General features: G+C 36.1%; 1 protein-coding gene across 1 annotated transcript in view; it reads left to right on the top strand.

The window, feature by feature from the left end:
• The window catches only part of TIMM44 (translocase of inner mitochondrial membrane 44), a 97,359-nt gene that overhangs the window by 47,691 nt on the left and 30,064 nt on the right, over positions 1 to 19,604 (top strand). The window contains exons 7-8 of the mRNA XM_072405059.1: positions 2,378 to 2,463; positions 9,856 to 9,948. Coding sequence (XP_072261160.1) covers positions 2,378 to 2,463; positions 9,856 to 9,948 — 179 coding nt within the window. The remainder of the gene's footprint in view (positions 1 to 2,377; positions 2,464 to 9,855; positions 9,949 to 19,604) is intronic.

The following is a 19,604-nucleotide window of genomic DNA, read 5'->3' as shown; positions in this document are numbered from 1 at the left end:
TTTTATTATTACATATGAGCCACATAGGATTTATGTTAATTATTTTAGGCTTATTGCCATTTTATGCATTTTTAAAAATATATTTAAATGTATTCTTTATTTGTACTTTTCTGTGGTGTTTGATGACAATGTCCTCTTCCAGTCCAAATCATGGACAGCAGCCATTGCCACTGCTCCCTGCTTTTTCTTGTATTTAAACATTTGTTCATAGCAGGTTGCCACCACTCAGATACACATCCAAACAGGGTTAGTGATGGAGGGTCAAGATTAGAGAAGAGGGACAGTTTAAATTGATTGCAGATTGACAGTAAAATTGTTTAACTTTCAATCTACCTCTGGTGGTGGAACCACTACTTTTGTACCACCTGTTTTTTTTCCCCTACCCCATGTACAGCACAAGGTAACAGCTTGACATACGGATTGTAGGAGGCACCTGTTTTAGCAAGGGTAACTCAAAAAGCTTCTAAAGGGTAAAAATTGCGATACAAACTAATTAATTGTTATGTCTCGACGATAGTTGTGAAACATTCAATTTATAATACTGAAATGAATAAATAGAGTAAATAAAGTAGACCTCTGATGCAACTGATTTTACCCACAATTTATCTACTGGGAAATTTAGACAGACATTAAACAGCAAGTTATTGGGTGCTAAAAAATCACTTATTTTTTAGTGCATTTTGGGTGCTTGTAATGCATTTTTATTCATACAGAAAACGGTATTGTTCCAGATGGTGCTATAAAAGAGAATAATACTAAATCTGGATGTGAAAAATACCTTTGGGATGTTGTATTAAAGGCCATCTTAAAAATTCTGCATTTTAGGCACATATATAATCTGACTAATAATTGAGGGGAGTGATTTCTTCCAACTTTTTGACATTGTTTATAACTGAGGATGGGGCAAGTGTGCAGAGAAACCCTCAGATATTTAGGCTAGGTGACAAATTTTGTGTTCATTGGCCTTGTGTCCAAGAGTATGTCAAGTTTGACAGTCAGACCAGAGTATTTTACAAATTGCTCCAAGATCTAAAGCAGTTTTTTTCATGGATCTAGAACCATACAAATATATCAAAGTTACTTTGGTATATAGGTAGGTTCATCGTTGTATTAAAAAATGAAAAAAATGAAAATGAAAGAAAAATGGAATAAGAAGGAACCTGCTACACAACCTTGGTAATTTATTAATTTTTTTGTTTTACCAGCTCTTTATAGCAAAAATGAGTGATGAGAAAAACGCAATTCCCTATCATTTCTCGTTTAAGGACTATGATTGACATGATCCAGGTTTTTTTCTATTCTTTTGGGAGGCAAGTCATCCAATCCAAGCATTTTATTGGATGTTAATGGCAAGCTTATTTAGCATTATGTGAGCAAGTTTTTGTCTAGTGAAAAGGTTATGGTATTCAAGAATTGAGCTGCTACTTGTGGGACATATTTATTCGTATTTATAGTTCCAAGAAGAAAACCTAGTTAAAACAGACCTTCCAATACCTTCTTTAATTAATATAAAAGGGTATAAAAAATTTAAATATGAATCAACAAATGTGTTTTTGTCCCCCCTAAGTACTTTGTTTTCATTTTAATGAAAGTTCATCTTTCATTTTTCAGTTGACAGTTCTCTTGATCACTCTTGTTACCAGGGGTCCAAGTTTAAGAATGTTTGTGTTATATTTTGAATTCTGGTGGTCAGTTTCTTTTACTTTCTGACTTCTAATGTTTAGCAGGCTATTCTGGAATGGAATATTGTCTTTCCTCCACTTATATTCTGGCCCCTGGAAGCCATTTTAAGTTTTTTAGTGTGTTTGATAATGTTATGGAATGGGAGGTAGGGTGTAATTTCCAGAATCAAGACATAGGAGGTAGTTCGGAGGATAACAAGATAATTCTTATTCACAATGTCCCTATAAACTCAGTGGAACAATATGGTTAAAACAATGTTGACTATTTTCTACATTTTTATCTTTCAAAATATGAGGATTGTATGATTGTTTTAAGTCTGGGGTCCTGTACAAGAACATTCATATTTTTGACATTTAAACTTACCTTTTTTGTGTCTTTCTTCATAATTCAAATTACCTATTTTATTCGTGAAGTCCAGTTTTCATTCCTTTAAAACCAAGATCAAATAGGATCTGTGTGAAATTTTAATTCAGAAAGGAAAAGTATCATTAGGATGAACAACTTTCCATGCCTGCTACTTCTTAGGTTTTTTTTAATTAAAATTATTTGCAATTTTCCTTGCTTTCTTTAAAAGGCTACCTAGCAAACCAAAAAAATGTGAGCAGTTTAAAAGTAAGGTATGAGTATGATTTTTTTTTCTAATTATGCTTGTTCTTTATTGCTTTTGACAGTTTTATTTTATTTTTTTCTTCAGGGAAGCACTAGGAGTTGTGTTGCATAAGGATTCTAAGTGGCACCAACAGTGGAAGGATTTCAAAGACAACAATGTGGTATTTAACAGTAAGTAAAATGAGCATGGTTATATGATTTGGTAGCGGTTGTTGACTGTCCTGGTGTTTGATTGGCACCTGTATACTGAAGAGCATTGGCTGTTTGATTACACTAATTTGATTTTAGATAGCACTGAAAGCTAATAAAGCTGAACTGAAGCTGTTTTTATGTAAATATATAAAAATGTGTATGTTTTCAAACATGACAACTGTTTTACACCCAGCAAGAACGTGCACACAAATTTGTTCTCCACTAGAACGCTGTAAGCACTGACCTAGGTCAGTCATACAAGCACCCCTTTTAGCTTCTTTTTGCCTAGACATTGCATGCTACTTAGGTGCTGTACGTCTAATTGACCCCAGCTCTAACCTATCTAAAAGCACCCTCACATTAGGGACTTAACTATTATTGGGACATTCAAGGAGCTTACTAACTTTTAGTCCAGTGCTAACTTTCATGTTAGCAAGCATACCATGGAGTTTTCTTCCTTATAAATGTGTATTCATATCACACAATTTCTGGATAGGTGTCACCTATAGTTTGTTTAGGAACTACCGTAGTTATGTTGGAAAATACTTCTAATCGCCTGAAACCTTGAATCTTATCATACAATTTAAGTGTCTCAAGTTCCCCTTAGGAAGCCATAAAGGCAAAACGTGTCGGGCATATGAGACTTTTTGGACCTCAGATTTAAGTTTTCAACCAAATACATCCGGTTTTCACTATTCACCAGCACCAGGATCTTTTCAAGCAATACTAGAAGTGCCTGTATAGTATATACCAAACAAACAAAAAAAAAAGAACTCTTTATGTTGCATATTGCAGGGGGTTTGAAAACTATTGGACACTTTGTGCTATGCAAATTTGCTGTAACCATATGTTTTAAGCCAAAAAAGACCCCTCTTTCTGCTCTCATTTTTCATTTCTTCTGTTAACCTTAGGGGGTTGGATTTAATCTTTTGATCCGTTATGGACACTACCATAATCCAACCATACACAAACTCATTGTACTATTGCCAAAAGCAAAAAGTTCTCTCAAGACCTTCACAACATTGTTGTTGCAAAACATACTCATGACTTTTATTACAGATGTTTTTCGAAGCTTTTTTATGTTCTAGTGAGCACTGTTAGGGCCATATTCCAGAAGTGGGAAGAACAACATTTCAAACCCGCCACACAAGTTTTTTGACAGAGGTGACAGAGGAGTCAAAAGAAAAGTCAGAAGAGTTGTCCAAGAGCCAATAAACACTTGTGGAGAACTTCAGAAAGACCTGGAATTAGGAGGTACAGTTGTTTGAAAGACAAAGTAATGCACTCAACTGACATAGCCAATATGCATGCTCACCATGCAAGACTCCACTGCTGAAAAAAAAGCATGTTGAAGCTTGTTCAAAGTTTGCTGCTTAACATTGGAACAAGCCATTGAAATACTGGGAGCACATCACCCAAAAAACACTACACTAACAGTGAAGTTTGGAAATGGAATCATCAAGGTGTGGGATTGTTTTTCAGCATAAGGTACTGTCAGATTTAATTTAATTAAAGGAAGGATGAAAATGAAGAAAAATGTACTGGGACATTCTTGATAAGAATCTTCTGCCATTTACCAGGATGCTGAAGATGAAACGAAGGTGGACATTTCAGCAAAACAATGATCCCAAACGCATGGCAAGGAAACTCTCAGTTGGTTTCAGAGAATGAAAATAAGACTGCTAGAATAACCCAGCCAATCACCTGACTTGAATCCAAAACAAAATCTATTCAATGAACTGAAGATCTGTTCTCATAGAAGAACCCTGGAACCTTCAAGATTTGAAGACTGTTTATGTGGAACAATGGGCCAAAATCACACCTAAGAAAGGTGTGCTACTAGTTTCTTCATATAGGTGGTATCTTGAAGCTGTCATGATCAATAAAAGCTTTTCTACACATTAACCCCCCTGGCGTTCTAATTTTGTCCATTTTTTATGCAAAAAGCTTTGCATTGTTTAGCATAAAAATACTGAAAACTGCATTATACCTGTACAGTTGCATATATATATATATATATATATATATACATTGTAAAATAGTTGTAAAAACTTTGTGCTGCAAACTTTTACCTTGTACTTGACACTCATAGGTTTCATCTTCATTTGTCAGTCCACCAACTAACACACTGGGTTCCTTCAGCATCAACCCATGAATATTCTCTGTCAGTGGAGATGTGGTCTACCTTGCCAATATCTTACAGTTCACATCTTTTTCTTACCATTTACCATTTGCTAACATGACAATACAAGTATGATGGCTCACTATGACAACTCTCTGTGTACCAGTCTAGTACCTCAATTTATTTATAGCCCAATAACAGCAAAGAACCGTCCGTGTACACAAAGGGTATTTCTGTTCTACCGATAACAGTCTGGATGCCTAACTGGTTGGTCTATGTTTAATAAAGTCGTAGGACCTACATGTGGATACAACCTAAACTCATTTTAGGGTCTGGGGAAGCTAATGAAGGAGCATTGCCCAATGTATCTTGCAACTTCTCAATTGCCTGTGTATATTCTGGTCTTCAATTCCAATTGTCTTGTTTCAATAGATCATATAGGCTTTCAGTTATTGCTGCATAATGGGGAAGAAACTCTCTGCAAAATCCTGTCATGCCCAAAAACTCCCAAACTTCTTCTCATTGATCAATCTCCCTGACTGTCCTACAGTCACACCAAAAAATTGAACTTGATTCTGTGTTAGCTGGATCTTTTGAGGGTTGATTTTTAAACTAGCATCTCTCAGCAGTTGCAGAATTTCTCTGCCATATTTTACACCTTCTTCCAATTTAAAATATTGTCTACATATGAGATTACTCTATTGGGTCTTAAATCTTTGGTTATTTCTTTCATATGTAGATGGAAAATAGCTGCACTGTCTTTGTACCCCTGGGGTAACAGTTCAAAAATACTGTACCCCATACCAACAAAAAGCAATTCTGCATTGACAGCTGGGGTCTAGATGTAAATTTCGAAAACTGTTACTGATATCAATTACTGTGAAGATAATTTAATTTGGAGTTAATTTTGCAGTCATTTCAGGTTATGCAGCTACAACGGTGCCATACTTTTTTTTTTAAATTTGTTCAACACACAATAATCAATTGTTATTCTGAACGATGCAAACTGATGCACCTCTTCTAATTACTCCTTGTAATTCTAACTGCCTTATTACTTCAGTTATAGGTGTTACAGCCTCTTTTGGCATAGGGTACTGAGGTGGAGGGTCATTCCCTTCCAACAAAAAACCTTTGTAATCATCCTGCTCAATCCTGTTTGTTTTGTCATTATGTCATGGTGTTCATGCATTAGACCAAGGGTGCCCAACCTACAGCCTACGGAGCTGTAAGATCTGGCCCTCTCCTGATTCCCTCTCTGCTCTCTCTGCTCGTTGTCTTGCGGGGAATGGGGGTAAACATCTGCCATGTTTTTGTATGAGATCTTTCTATCAGGAGAGGGAGCTTTCTGAACATGCTCAGTGTTAGCTCCCTGAGAGTTGGAGTGTACTATAGACCTGGCAATCAGCTTTGGCTACTCCCCACCCACCCAGCAGCAGCATGAGTGCCGTGTTTCCTACACTGATTATCATAGAAATGTGAAACTTTCAGGGTACAATGGGGATCCTAAGAGCTGTTTATAAATTTTATTTCAGCCCCCCAAACACAACAAGTTGCTAGATACTTGGTCACGGGCATAAACTCCTAATAATCAGGGATATTTTCATATTAAGGGACTACCCTGTCACACATAGCTATCCCTTTACTCTCTAGAAACGCCAATTTCTCTGTAGGAAAAGGAAAATGTAAGTTGAAGTGCAGGACTCTTGTGTCTAACTCCCCCTAAAATGTCATCACAAGTTACAAAATATTTTACCTGTCATATGTTCTACCTAGTCACACATAGCTGGCCACTTACCTTCTTCAAACCCCAATTTCTATTGAACAGTAGAAGAAGGGCAACGTAAGATAAGTTGGGGGGGGTGTGTGCTTGTGGCAACCCCCTTCACTAAAATTTTATCAGTTTTACCATTCCATAGTGCCCTGTCACATATAAATATCCGCTTATGTTCTTTAAACCCCAAGTTCTCCTGAAAGGGGAGCCGTAGGTATAAGAAAATGTAGGATAAGAGGGGGGGACTCTTATGGCTAACTTCCCCTAAAAGTTTACTGCTGTGGCACCATCACAAGATCACAAACTATACCTATCATAACATGCTACCCTGCCACACATATTTGGCCACTTACCTTCTGTAAACCTCAATTATTCATTTAACCTAAACTATTCTAGTTTAAACATACATCTTTAATGTTTGTTTGCATTGTGGCCTGCAAATGTTTGCCCTATCCCCCCTCCCAGCACTTAAACCTAAAATATTAAAGCAGATGTGATGAACCTTATCTGGGCCTATAAGACTCATTGTCTACCTAAAACAGTTCTATGCTTGCGTAAGGAACAAGGAGGATTTTATAAAGTACTGTTTTGTGGCTAATCTGCATCAGTTAGCTTAATTGGCTACATTGGCCCCATTTAACCCTCCTGGCGTTCTAATTCTGTCCGTATTTTAATGCAAAAAGTGGTACTTTTTTTGCATGGAAATTTATTTTACATTGTAGGCATAACTCACCAAAATATGTCTAATAGTTAGTAAATTTAATAATAAACTTTAATAAAAAAAAAAATGTTAAAACGAAGGTGCAGTGAGACCCCCCTGTGGTTATAGATATGTGATGGAAACTTTCTGATATTGTCAACGAGATTGTGTAACCCTTTTTTCCTCCTTTCATTTTCGTATACTTTCATATGCCTGTCTTTTTTTTTTGTTTCATTTTGTTTCTGCTTGGTTTTCCTTGTTTTTTTATTTATTCCATCTGTTTTTCTACACATTTGTATATTTTATGTCAATTTTTTTTTTTTTTTTGTATTGGATTCATTACAGTTATTTTTTATTGAATCCAATACAAAATATTTAAATTTCCCGCCTAGCCTCCCGCCCGCACCGACGTCACGTGAAAACCCCCGGAGAACTTCTCTGCAGTCACCGGCAGGGACCTACCCGCCATATTTCAATGCTTTGGAGCTCTAAATCAGTGGTTGCCAATCTTTTCGGGCTGACGGACCACTAAATTTACCGGCTTCCAAAGGGGAACACGCCATGATGCCAGAACCCGCCCACTTTGGGTGGGTTTGCTACCCTTTTATGTAATGTGAAAATTTTGATTTTAGGTAAGCTTTAAGTGTGTATGTCAAATGTGGATATATATATATATTTATAGATACACACACATTGCGATACACTATATCTCTTGAAAGGATAGAAATTTGAAAACTATAAAGAATATATCAATAGTTGTAAAAAGGAAATTATTTGTGCAAAAATATTTTTTTTAAATATATTAATAGTAAAAAATGTGTATGTAGACCCTTTTAGGAATGTCTGAGGGTTTGTAACTGGGGATAAAGAAAAGGAGGATTTACTAAGTCCAAAACTTTTAATAGCAATGTCACTGCCCTAAACGAGCCACAATATTATTATTATTATTATTAAACAGGATTTATATAACGCCAACATATTACGCAGCGCTGTACATTAAATAGGGATTGCAAATGACAGACTAATACAGACAGTGATACAGGAGGAGAGGACCCTGCCCCAATAGCTCAAAATTGATATGGTTGAGAAACATTTGAATAAAATGAAGGTTAATAAAGCACCAGGACCTGATGGATTACATCCACATGTCCTTCAAGAGCTGAGCTCAGTTATATCAAAGCCATTGTGTAGAATTTTTAGAGACTCTATAGGCACTGGCTGACTTTATTACAGATTTCAAAATAATTTTTTTTACAAACAACTGAGTTTCAGGCCTTCGTATCTCATGTCAAGCCTACATAAAGATGATTATCTTAACCCGTCCACAGGTGATAAAATGAAACCTGAAATTTTGCCATTTTAAAAATAAAACAAAATTTAGCATATACATTATTGATAGGATGTGTGACACATATAATGTAGCATGTAATACTAAACAATGGTCAATCATGATATTTTTTTCAGTGTTGAACATGGCCGGAATAAAGGGAACAATCAATCTTGCATTTTTGCGAATTATCTTACAATAGAACAAAGATTGAAGTCACCAATGGAAAAAGTGCTTGTTGATTTGGAGGTTGTAGTTTCAGCCAAAAGGAAGCAGTGTAGCACTTGTTATGCAAATAAAATAGAAAGACTCACTAAATTTACGTCACAATTGCACTCTTTAAACAATCTTTATGTCTTCAGCATTGCAAGATGGTATGAAATAAGTGTGTAAATTCAGAAAACTCAAGTGATTGAATAACTTTTCTTTATAATTATGAGAATATTGTATTTTTTATATCTAAAAGTGTTTAGAATAAAGTGTTTAATTAGTGCTTGCCTTTAATATAAGAATTACCCATGAAATATTCGAGAAAATACAAGTAACCTTCAGATACTTTGCAACCTCCTAGGTGTAAGATTAAATTGTGACCATCTGAGTGTTGAAAAGAGACAAAAGTCATTACCAAGTATCTACAGACTAGTAAATAATAAGGTAACTTATATAGTTGGAAAGGCCCTAGAGAGTTTGATAAAGGACATAGAGGACTTTCCTCTAGGAAAAATTTACATTGGATTCAAACCTACTTTCCTTTTTTGAGGAAGTAAACAGACAGTTGAGTAGCAGTTGATATAGTAAACTTGGACTTTGCTAAAGCACTTGATGCAGTACTCCACAGGTGGTTAATTTACAGGTTAAGACCTTAACTGGCTTAAAAGACTTCATCCAGAGAGTAGTGATTAATGATTCATACTCTGAGTGGTCTAAGGTGATTAGCGGGGTACCCCAGGATTCAGTGTTGGGACTTCTAGTTTAACATTTTTATAAATGATATAAACTTTGGGATTAAAAGTACCATTTCTGTGTTTGCACATGATACCAAATTATGTAATGAAATTAAGTCCATACCCGATGTCTGTATTCTGACCTGGATGTATTGTTTGATTGGGCAGCCAGGTGGCAAATGACATTTAATCTTGATAAATGTGAAGGTATGCACTTAGGGGCATGTATGCTTCATACTGTCTAGGGGAAATACATTTGGGAATGTCTTAATGTGTTTGGTGACCTCACTGCCCAACTATGTTTACACGTTGGAGTGCCCTGGGTTTAAATGGCTCTTGGTGCACTATAGAAGGCAATGTAAGGTGATTTTGATTTTTAAGCTTGCATGTACCAGAATTTCAAATTCCTATGTTACTACAGTTTTGCAATACTGATGTAATTGGTGTTAGCTATGGTTATTCCATTCACAGCTGACATAAATCTCCAATATTATTTTTCTTACACAGGGTTCTTTGAAATGAAGATGAAATATGATGAAAGTGATAACGCATTTATCAGAGCTTCACGTGCAATTACAGACAAAGTTAGTGATCTAATAGGTAAATACATTTTATTATATTGTTTACTGGTCTCAAATTTATGTTATTATTTTCCTGTAAAAAACAAAGTATGTATATCAGAATTTTAAAAACGGTTTTCTGCATAATGATCTAAACATTCCAGTATATTATCCTAATTTTCCCCCACTGTACAGTGAGGCAATAGTGACCATTTAGGGCGCATTTATTGGACAGGGGCAATAGGTAGTGGCTATGCCTAGAAGTTAGGAGGACAAGTCCCTCATGAAGTGGTGGGAAAAAAATAGGATGTTCTGTAACTAATAAGGTCGTTTGGGGTATTTTCTGGTCACAGCTTTTAGTTAGGACTTGTTTTAAATATTTTATAAATATAAATGTTAATTTGAAATGCAGGAATTTAAAATAAAATTTCATAATGTCATTGGTAGGGGGGGAGGTTCTATGTTCTTTTATAATTTAAGAATAAACAATGTGTACTGTAGTCTTAAAAGAAAATCTATTTATTTACTGGGATGAATGACCTCTGCTTTTTATCCAACCCTAAAAAATGAATGTTGCATGCAGTGTTTTTTTTGTCTTCCTTTAAAATGACCAGATCACTGTACATTTTTAATGCTACACTATTGTTCCAATAGATTCCCTAAACCCCATCCTTTCCTTGCAGAGTGGTTTCAGTAAAATTTTTGGTGAAATAGAGTGTGTTTCTTTATATTTGGGCTTTTCCTAGGGGCAGATATCATTAGGCAGCACTCAAAGTATAATAATAATTATATATAAAATAGAAATTAGTTTAGGAAGCTATCAAAACTTGGCATCCAAAAGTCTCAAGCAACTGACACCCCTTGTCTTCCCCTGTAGAATAAAGGGAAGAAATGGGGTGCCATCATTAGAACTTAAATATATATTTTAAAATATATTGTATACATTGGCCCTGATTTATTAACGCTCCCCAAAACTGGAGAACATAGACTATCATGAGTGAACCTGTGTATAAGCCTAAAAACCTGGAATTTCTTAAAAACATTTTCTATAATTTGGCTAATGTTTTAATTATTTGCCCATATCCTTTTCAGGTTTCCATTGGCCACCCATGATTAGTCTAACTTCTCCAGTCTTCAAGAGCTTTAATGAATTAGAACCATTGTATACAGTTTATTTACAGGATCTGCCCCGAAAAGCATTTATAATACAAAATAGGGTTAGGGTTAATACTAATATGATACTATATTTCTTGAAAATCTTAATAATAATGGTCTGCTCCCATACCTATATTAATATGTCCCAATACTTCATTAAAATATTTTGTTCTCATATTTTTATTTTTGATTGATTTTTTATTTGATTTTATTATATTTATCTACACCTCTGTACTTTTTTATATAAACATTTGTCTTTATACATTCTGTATAAACAGTGTTACGGTAAGTGAAGTTTGTCTTTGTCTTAATTTTCTTTTAAGTATATTATTTATTATATAATATTTTAATAAAATCAAGTGAATACAGAATGTATGCCATAGTATAGGGCATATAATTAGCTAGTGCTATTTTATTGGCAAGTCTTAAGCAACCTGAATCTAGTTTGTGCCAAGTAGCGAATTCTTTGCCTGGGGTTGTATGTAAATAAACACAACTTCTGATTTAAAAATATACAGCAGGGGATAGGTATTTAACACATCAACGATTTTCTCAGTAAATATTTTTGTAATAGAGCTATTGACATAAAATTTACACCCAAGTAATCCACACATTCAAAGAAATCAAAACAAATACATCTATCAATTATGGACTAATTAAGAAGAATGGCACAGGGGTTAGGTATTGAAGAAAAGGAGGTTCAAAAACATGAAGAAAAGGAGATGCAAAGAAGTATGGAAAGCCAAGTAATCCTTTGAAATCTGCCAGTATTTAAAAAGAAAACCTGTCCCCTATGAGAGCAAATTGTTATCATCTGGTTTAGTCCTAATTGTATTTCAATGTTTTCATTGGTTTTTCAACATATTCCATTTTACAAACATTTAGGGAGATAAGAATAACAATTTCCCTTATGGACAAGATAAATGTAAATAATGAAACAAAAATATACATTCCTGAGTAGTAGAAAATTAACATACTTAATAACAAAGAACAACAAATAAAATAAAGGCACAAGAAAAATAAAAGTCAGCCCATACATTTTTGGCCCAACCCGTTTAAGACTGGGAGACACACAAGAGAAGAAGGAAGGAACAATTGGGGGGGGGGGGGGGAGACTTTGACTCTGATCAATTTTTTCTGATTTCAATTTGTCAGTAAGTATTCTAGTAAGCTTATCATTCCAGAGGGGAGAGGTTGATCAGTTTACTAAATAGAGCAGATTCTGGTGATTTGTCTGTTTTGATTGAGGTGATGTCTGAAATTAGTTTGAAAACTGCTGACCAGAATATTTGTGCCTTCGGACACACCCACCAAATATGAGTCATGGTTCCTCTCTCGGCATAACCTCTGAAACATAGTTGATTATATTTTGATAGCACCAGAGATAAATCATTCTGCTCTTCCCGCTTCCAGCTCACACCCAGATTGTGTTCCCATTGTTCTATGTATTTGAGTTATGTGGTCGAAGCTGCTAATACAGCATATAACATGGAGATTCGACCTTTGTTATCCGCTAAAGAGCCATAGGAGGTTTTAAAGGATGTTGATCTATATGACGGAGCAGCCAATTTGAGTTTAGAGCAAAGAAAAGGTTTCATTTGTCTATACCTGAAATATTCTCTAGCTGGGAGTTCTCTCTTACTTACTAGATATTCAAAGCCAAACATCTTTTTCACATCTGTCACATCTTTTATTTTCATGAAGCCTTTCGCTATTCACCAAAAAACGCTGTTCCGTTTGCTTCCCGGGAAAAAATCCGGGTTTTCCCATAAGGGGTTAAATGTAAGTGGGGTGAAAACATTTTTGGATGAGACCTAAGTTTATCCCAAATTGTCAGGGAAAGTGTTAGAGATGGGCAATGTATGGGAGGGCTAGACTTTTTAGAGATCCACAACAAAGCAAGGAGTGAAATCTAATGGCCTTCTAATTCAATCCACTGAAGTTTAGGGCCAAAAACATTACACAAAGAAATTTGAGCTAGTTGGACTGCTCTAAAATAATAAGATGGGGGACTTTCAATCCTCCATGCATAAAGCACATAAAGAGTGGCTTTTTTATTCTGCTGTTCTTCCCATTCTAGATGAATTGTAAAATTTTTGTTTGTAAGTGATTACTGATGTGGGTGGGCACTGGAATCGGGAGAGTACGAAACAGATATAGAATTCTGGGAAGCACATTCATTTTGATGGTTGCTTTCTGCCCAAACCATGACGGAGGTGATTTCATCCATCTTTTTAGGTCTAAAAGAATGGATTTGAACAGAGGCTCATATTTAGCTTGATAAAGAGTCTGATAGGTGGGAGTATAAATTTGTTGTGAAGGGATATTTATATTGAGAGCTTTGTATTTGGACCTCTTAACTCATAGACCTGATATCTTTGAAAATCTCCCAGCACCTTAAAGCACCTTAAAGGGCAAGTTTGTGAGCGGAGAGATGTACATTATACCATCGTCCGCGAAAAGAGGACATTTGTGTTCCCTATTGCAGCAGAGGATACCCTTGATGTTTGGAATGGGTCTAATTGCAATAGGCAGTGGTTCTTTTGCCAAGGCAAATAGGAGAGGCACCTGGTGCCTTTTTTAATTGATATGTAAGGTTATTAAGCCTCCTAAAGAAATTTTGGCATTTGAGGAGTTACATTAGGAGTCAATGAGGTTGAGAAAATAAAGCCCAAAATCCATTTCTGTTAGTATTGTAAATAAATACTTCCAGGATAAGCTATCAAATGCCTTTTGGATATCCAAAGACAAAAGTCATGCTTCTCTTTTAGGTCCTTGATCCAGTTGTTTGTTTAGTAAAGATTTTAGATCGATAGAATGATCTATGAAGTGGAAATTCCACCTGGTCCAGATGAATATACACCCCAAAAAAAGGAATTGAAGCGAATTGCTAATATCTTAGTCATATTTTTTAGGTCATAATTTATGAGGGATATTGGCCTATAATTAGAAACTTTAGTGGCATCCTTCCCTGGTTTAGGAATTACACTCATATACACTATTTACCTCCAGGGGTCAAATGGGGCCAAATTTTTTGTAATAAACATTGGAGAGCCCATCCGGACCAGGTGCACTACTCGCTTTCAATAGTTTAAAGACCTTTACCATTTCTTCTATTGTGAAGGGTTTTTCTGTGAATGGCTGGGTGTTTGTCTTTCAGTTTAAGTAAAATCTTTTTCATTTAAATCACCCAAGGAAATTAGATCAGTTTTGCCGTATAACTGGTTATAAAACTTGTGAAAGGCGGACATAATTTTCTCGGGATATTGGGATAATTTACCACTTTTCAACTTGATCTTGGGGAACATATGAAGTTTAGGTTTCGGGTTAGCCTTGTTTACCAGAGGTTTACCTGGTTTATCACTTACATATTACGTTCTGTACAGGTAGATTCCAATTTTACACAGGAACTAGGGAGGAAATTCCCCTTGTGTTGTTGTTAGAAATCATGGTATTTTTTAAGTTTGAGTTCTATCTGTTCATTATGAGTTTGTTTTTTTCAAGCGGGAGCTTATTTTTTTTTTAACTTCTCCTCTAATCGTAGACTTATAGGCTTCTTAGGTAATTCCTGGAGAGATGCCTGCTGATTTATTGACCAAAAAAAATTTGGGATTTGCAAATGTAATTTATCCTTTCTTACTGGGTCATTAGGCAAACTTTCATTGAGTCTTCATTTGAATGAGGATGGAGTCCTTTTTAAGCTAATCAATTACATAGAGACCAGGTCATTGTTTGACTATGGAGAGAATGCGTACTGTATTCACTAAAGGTATCAGATTTATTGGCAGGAGAATGTGGACAATTCTAGAATAGTATTTATGTGCCACCGAGTAGTATGAGTAATCCCTTGAGGGATTCATTTCTCTCCATATATCAATAAGACCATGTTGTTTTATTATCAAGGATAGTTTCACTTTTTGGGAGGATATTTGTATTTTGGATGATTAGATTTACATAGAATCTGATCAAGGCCAGATTAAAATCTCCCAGAAGTATCGAACTTCCCTTGACTCTGGATGGCACTACCAATAGCAAATGATGAAAAAATTGGCCTTTATTAGGAGTATAGCACATTACCTTCCATTGTTCCTTGCACCAAAAAAACTCCAACACCCGGATCCTTAAATGCCTCACTTGGAGCGAAATGTAAGTTCTTTGAAAATGTATACATTTCTTTTTGGGGGAATTAGCTTGATAGAAAATGGGGTAATTTTTGTGGAGAAATTTACGGTTTGAGTTATGTGAAAAAATAGTTTCTTCAAGGAATTATAATAATGAAACACTTTAGATCTCTTCAGCTGGGTATTTAGACCTTGGACATTTTGGGTAAGTACCCGTATAGTAGGTAGGGGTTGTTTTAAATTGTTAGGTAGGGCAGCCATTTGAATAATTAAGGAGAGTTTCCTTACTGACCTGAGGCTTGTGATGGGACTGGGGAGGGGTGGGGTCAGTTAGGGAAACAACAAAGGGGGAACATACAAGTACAGTAAGAACAAAAAACAAATTAGCATAGTAGCTATAGTTAGGGAATCCTGGAAGGGACTCCCCACCAGGCATCTCAATTCACTGGTTGAAAGGGAACCACCTCTGGGTCCCTCTGTGTCTGGAGCATACAACAGCTCCATAACATAAGGTACACACCACTAGGGCCAGTTCCATACACTGAATCCCCACTGGTAGACCCTTCTATCGGTTTGCATGTGTAGCCTCCATCTCCATGGCTCCATCACATGGGCCAAACATATATCAAACCTTATTTAGCAGCAAAGGGTTCAAGGCTTAGAAAACCAATGTCCATAAAGACCAAAAACTACTATATGACACGGCAATCAAAAATTATCAATTGTAATATGTAAATCTCAGGACAGGATAAGTATAAACCCATTCCTATATATTAAAAATAGGCCTAAGCAAGATAATAGTATGGCATATACCGATAACATGGAGAACTGAATTCTGCCTAATATACCAGATCATTCCTATAATTAGGATTGGGTTCAAAGTTCATCTGTCTTCTATTAGACTTCTTCCTTTTCAAATGGAAAAAAATGTGGGGTAGATAATCAAGATGACAGTCCTTTAGATCATTTTAGGTTGTATCACTTGGGATCTTGGATATCCATTTCACTTTCTGCCATAAAGGGTAAATTGGAGCTTTTTCGCCTTCTGGTGGTGAAGAAAGAATGCAAATGTTTTGAGGTAGTAAATGCAGCTCTTTTAAAAGATTTTCTCCCTCAGTGAAAGAAGTGAAGGAGTAGGATTTGCCAATAAATTGGAATATAAGCTGTAGGGGAAATGCCCAGTGATTCCTTATGTTGCTTGCCAGCAGGATCTGGAGTAATGGTTTTAGAGTACTCTTCCTTTGGATCATGAAACGTGACAAATCAGAAAAAATTGGTACTGGGTGACCCTCCATCAGCAGGTCCACCATGTTCCTGGTTGCTTTTAATTATAGCTTCTTGGTTGAAAAATAATGTGGCTTCACAATGATATCACGTGGTGGACCATCTGGTTTGGGTGCCATCATCTAGTTTGATTTGAATATCATCAATTTGGTTTTCTTGCATTGTGATTTGGGACGTGTTCTGAGTGACTCTAGTTTTTGCCTGTTAGGTCAAGGCGGGCTCCCAAAACCTGAAGATCTCTTCTTAATTCATTTGGGTTGCTGTTTTATAAGAAAGTGCACCTGGGAGCCCAAAATGCAAATAAGGCCACTTACATAGCAAGGAGCATTGGGGTGGGACCCTAAATTTTTTTAACTACCTTTCACAAAACTTTAAGTGTTATATTATGCTACCCTTTCTGGTTCTGTTCTTTGAACCTTAATTTATCTGAAATGGGGTGGTGCAGGAAACTGAAAATGTAGGTACAAGTGGGGAACAGATATATAAACCCCCCTAAAATTTAACTGTCCTTTCCCTAACTTGAACCCTAGTTTCTCTAGAATGGAGTGGTGCAGGTAAATGAAATTATAGGTGCAAGTGGGGAGCATTTGAGGCTAACACCTTCCAAATTTTCATCACCATGGCATCATTGCAACTTAAAAAACTCTGACCATCAAAACACATTACTGTATCCTTCCAGTACCCTAGATTTTTGTTTTGATGGGCAGAGTTTTTTATGTTCTAATGATGACATAGTGATGAAATTTTAGGGGATGCCAGCCACAGATTTTACCCACACGTTTCTAGTTCCCTACACTTCCCCATTCCAGACAAACTGGGGTTCAAGTGTTAGAAGTGGGCAGTAATGTGTAACAGGGCAATGTGTTTGCCATAGTATTGAAATTTTAGTGGGGGGTAGGGGGTAGCCAAAGGTATTTCTCACTGCACCTACATTTTAGGTTTTGTACACCCCACCATTCTAGGGAAATTGGGGTTCAAATAGGAGAAGCTGACAGGTAACAGTATGACAGTTATAGATTTTTGACCAGTAATAATTTAGGGGGCCCACCCCAATGCTTCTTTCAATGTAAGTGGCCCCATGGGTCCCCAATTTTCATTTTCACTTAACCCCTCTAGCGTTCTAATTCTATCCGTATTTCCATGCAAAAAGCATTACATTTTTTTTGCATGGAAATTTATTTTACATTGTAGGCCTATAATTCTTAGGCATAATTTACTGAAATATTTACCAATATTTAGAAAAAAAACACAAAAATCTGTTAAAAAAAATATTTAAAAAATAGTGAAACATGTAATATAACGTAATGCAATGTAAAATCCACCACAAGTCACACTCGGGATTACCGCTAGGGGGTTAAGGACTTGTATGTGCATTTTTTTGAAACACCAAAGGGTTCCCTGTGCACCCTGAAAATTTTAGGTAAATATGACTAACGGTTTAGTAGATATGACGGTTTGTACACAGTGAGTTTTAATGCTTGGTAGTTGGTCCTGCCGCTTTGAAAGTAGTGGATACCATCTCCACTCACCATGCCAAATATTGCCCAAAAGAGAGTGAAGGGCACATAACTGACCAAGTGTGTTTGGATATTTTTTGGCAATTTGTCTCCAAAAACCCTTGATTGAGAGGCAGTCCCAAAAGTTATGATAGAGATCTGTGTGATCTGCACCGCATTTAAGACGGGGAAATATAATTTGAAAAACATCTCTCGATATTGTACCGATGGCACCTCTTTCCAGGACACCAGGGATGATATTCCTATGTTGAGAAAATGTTGTTGCCAGTCAATGTGTTGTAATCTAGATCTTTCCTAAGGAATCTATAAAATTTGGAAATTGCTTTGGAAAGGGATGGGGGACCTAATAGCATGGTGTCTAAGGGATTATTCTAGTGTGTGGCCAAAAGGGCATGAGTAATTGAGGAACTGTAGTTGCATGACTTGAAGAGAGCAAACAAATTATGTGCGGTTTTTGGGCATTCATGGCTTGCGTGTTTTGGGGTTTAGTAATGATCGAACTGAGGATAGACCTGTGTCTGTCCAAACCTGAAAAATAGGGGAAGTCCAGGAGTGAATCCAGAATTCCCCCACAGAGGGAGAAAAAGTGAGATGTGAGCATTGAGGAGTGCTCTGTTGCAAAAGGTGTGCCAGAGGTGCCATTGTGAAGCGAATAGTGGGTTGTGTTCAATGATTTCAGGTAAAAGCTCTTTGTGGAGATGTAATAGAAAAATAGGATGTAAGGAGGCACTAAGAACATGAAATTCGGATTGGAAATTATGAGACTCAAGAGAAGGTCTAGGGCGATATTAAATAGAGGGGACAGAGGACACCCTTGACAAGTGCCTCCCTGCATCTGCAGAGGTTGGGACAGCTGATTGACTAATAGAGAGGTGGTAAAATTCGTGTATTGAAAACGGACATAAATTGAAAAGTTGGGTCCAAACTCTCGGTGTGCTAAAAGAAGCATATAAGTAGGACCGTTTTACTTTGTCAGAAGTTTTTTCAGCGCTGAAATATGATATTAATTATAGGGGAGTGTGGTGGCTGAAATTGCTGTTCTTATCTTTTTGGATATATGGCAGTTACTAACAAAACTCAATTGCTGCTCTGTAAGAAGTAAGGGGGGGAGAAAAGGATGGAGACGGTTGGCCATGATTCTTGCCATAATTTTATAGTCGTTATTCAGTAGAGCAATGGGTCTGTAAAAGAAGGTGACTCAAGATTTATATATGGTTTGGTAATAAGGGATGTGTGGACCTCACTAAGCCCCCTAGCGTTCTAATTCTCTCCGTATTTCCATGAAAAAAAGTTTTACATGTTTTTTGCATGGAAATTTATTTTACATTGTAGGCTATAATTCTTAGGCATTATTCACCGAAATATGCCCAATGTTTAATAAATTTAATAATACACTAAAATCTGGTAAATAAATAGTGAAACATGTAATATAAGTGTACAGTAGCATGTAAAATATATATATAATAATTATATATATATTATATAAATATTTCTATATATTGGACTCAATACAGCTATTTTGTATTAAATCTAAAACAAAATTATTTGAATTTTAGCTAGTAAAATCCACCACACTCTGGATTACCACTATGGGGTTTAAAGGAGGGGAAAGGGAGTTG

Source organism: Pyxicephalus adspersus, chromosome 3, assembly GCF_032062135.1.
Source record: "Pyxicephalus adspersus chromosome 3, UCB_Pads_2.0, whole genome shotgun sequence".
Lineage (NCBI taxonomy): Eukaryota > Metazoa > Chordata > Amphibia > Anura > Pyxicephalidae > Pyxicephalus > Pyxicephalus adspersus.
The sequence above is the reverse complement of the archived record's forward strand: the minus strand, read 5'-3'. Positions and strand labels throughout refer to the sequence as shown.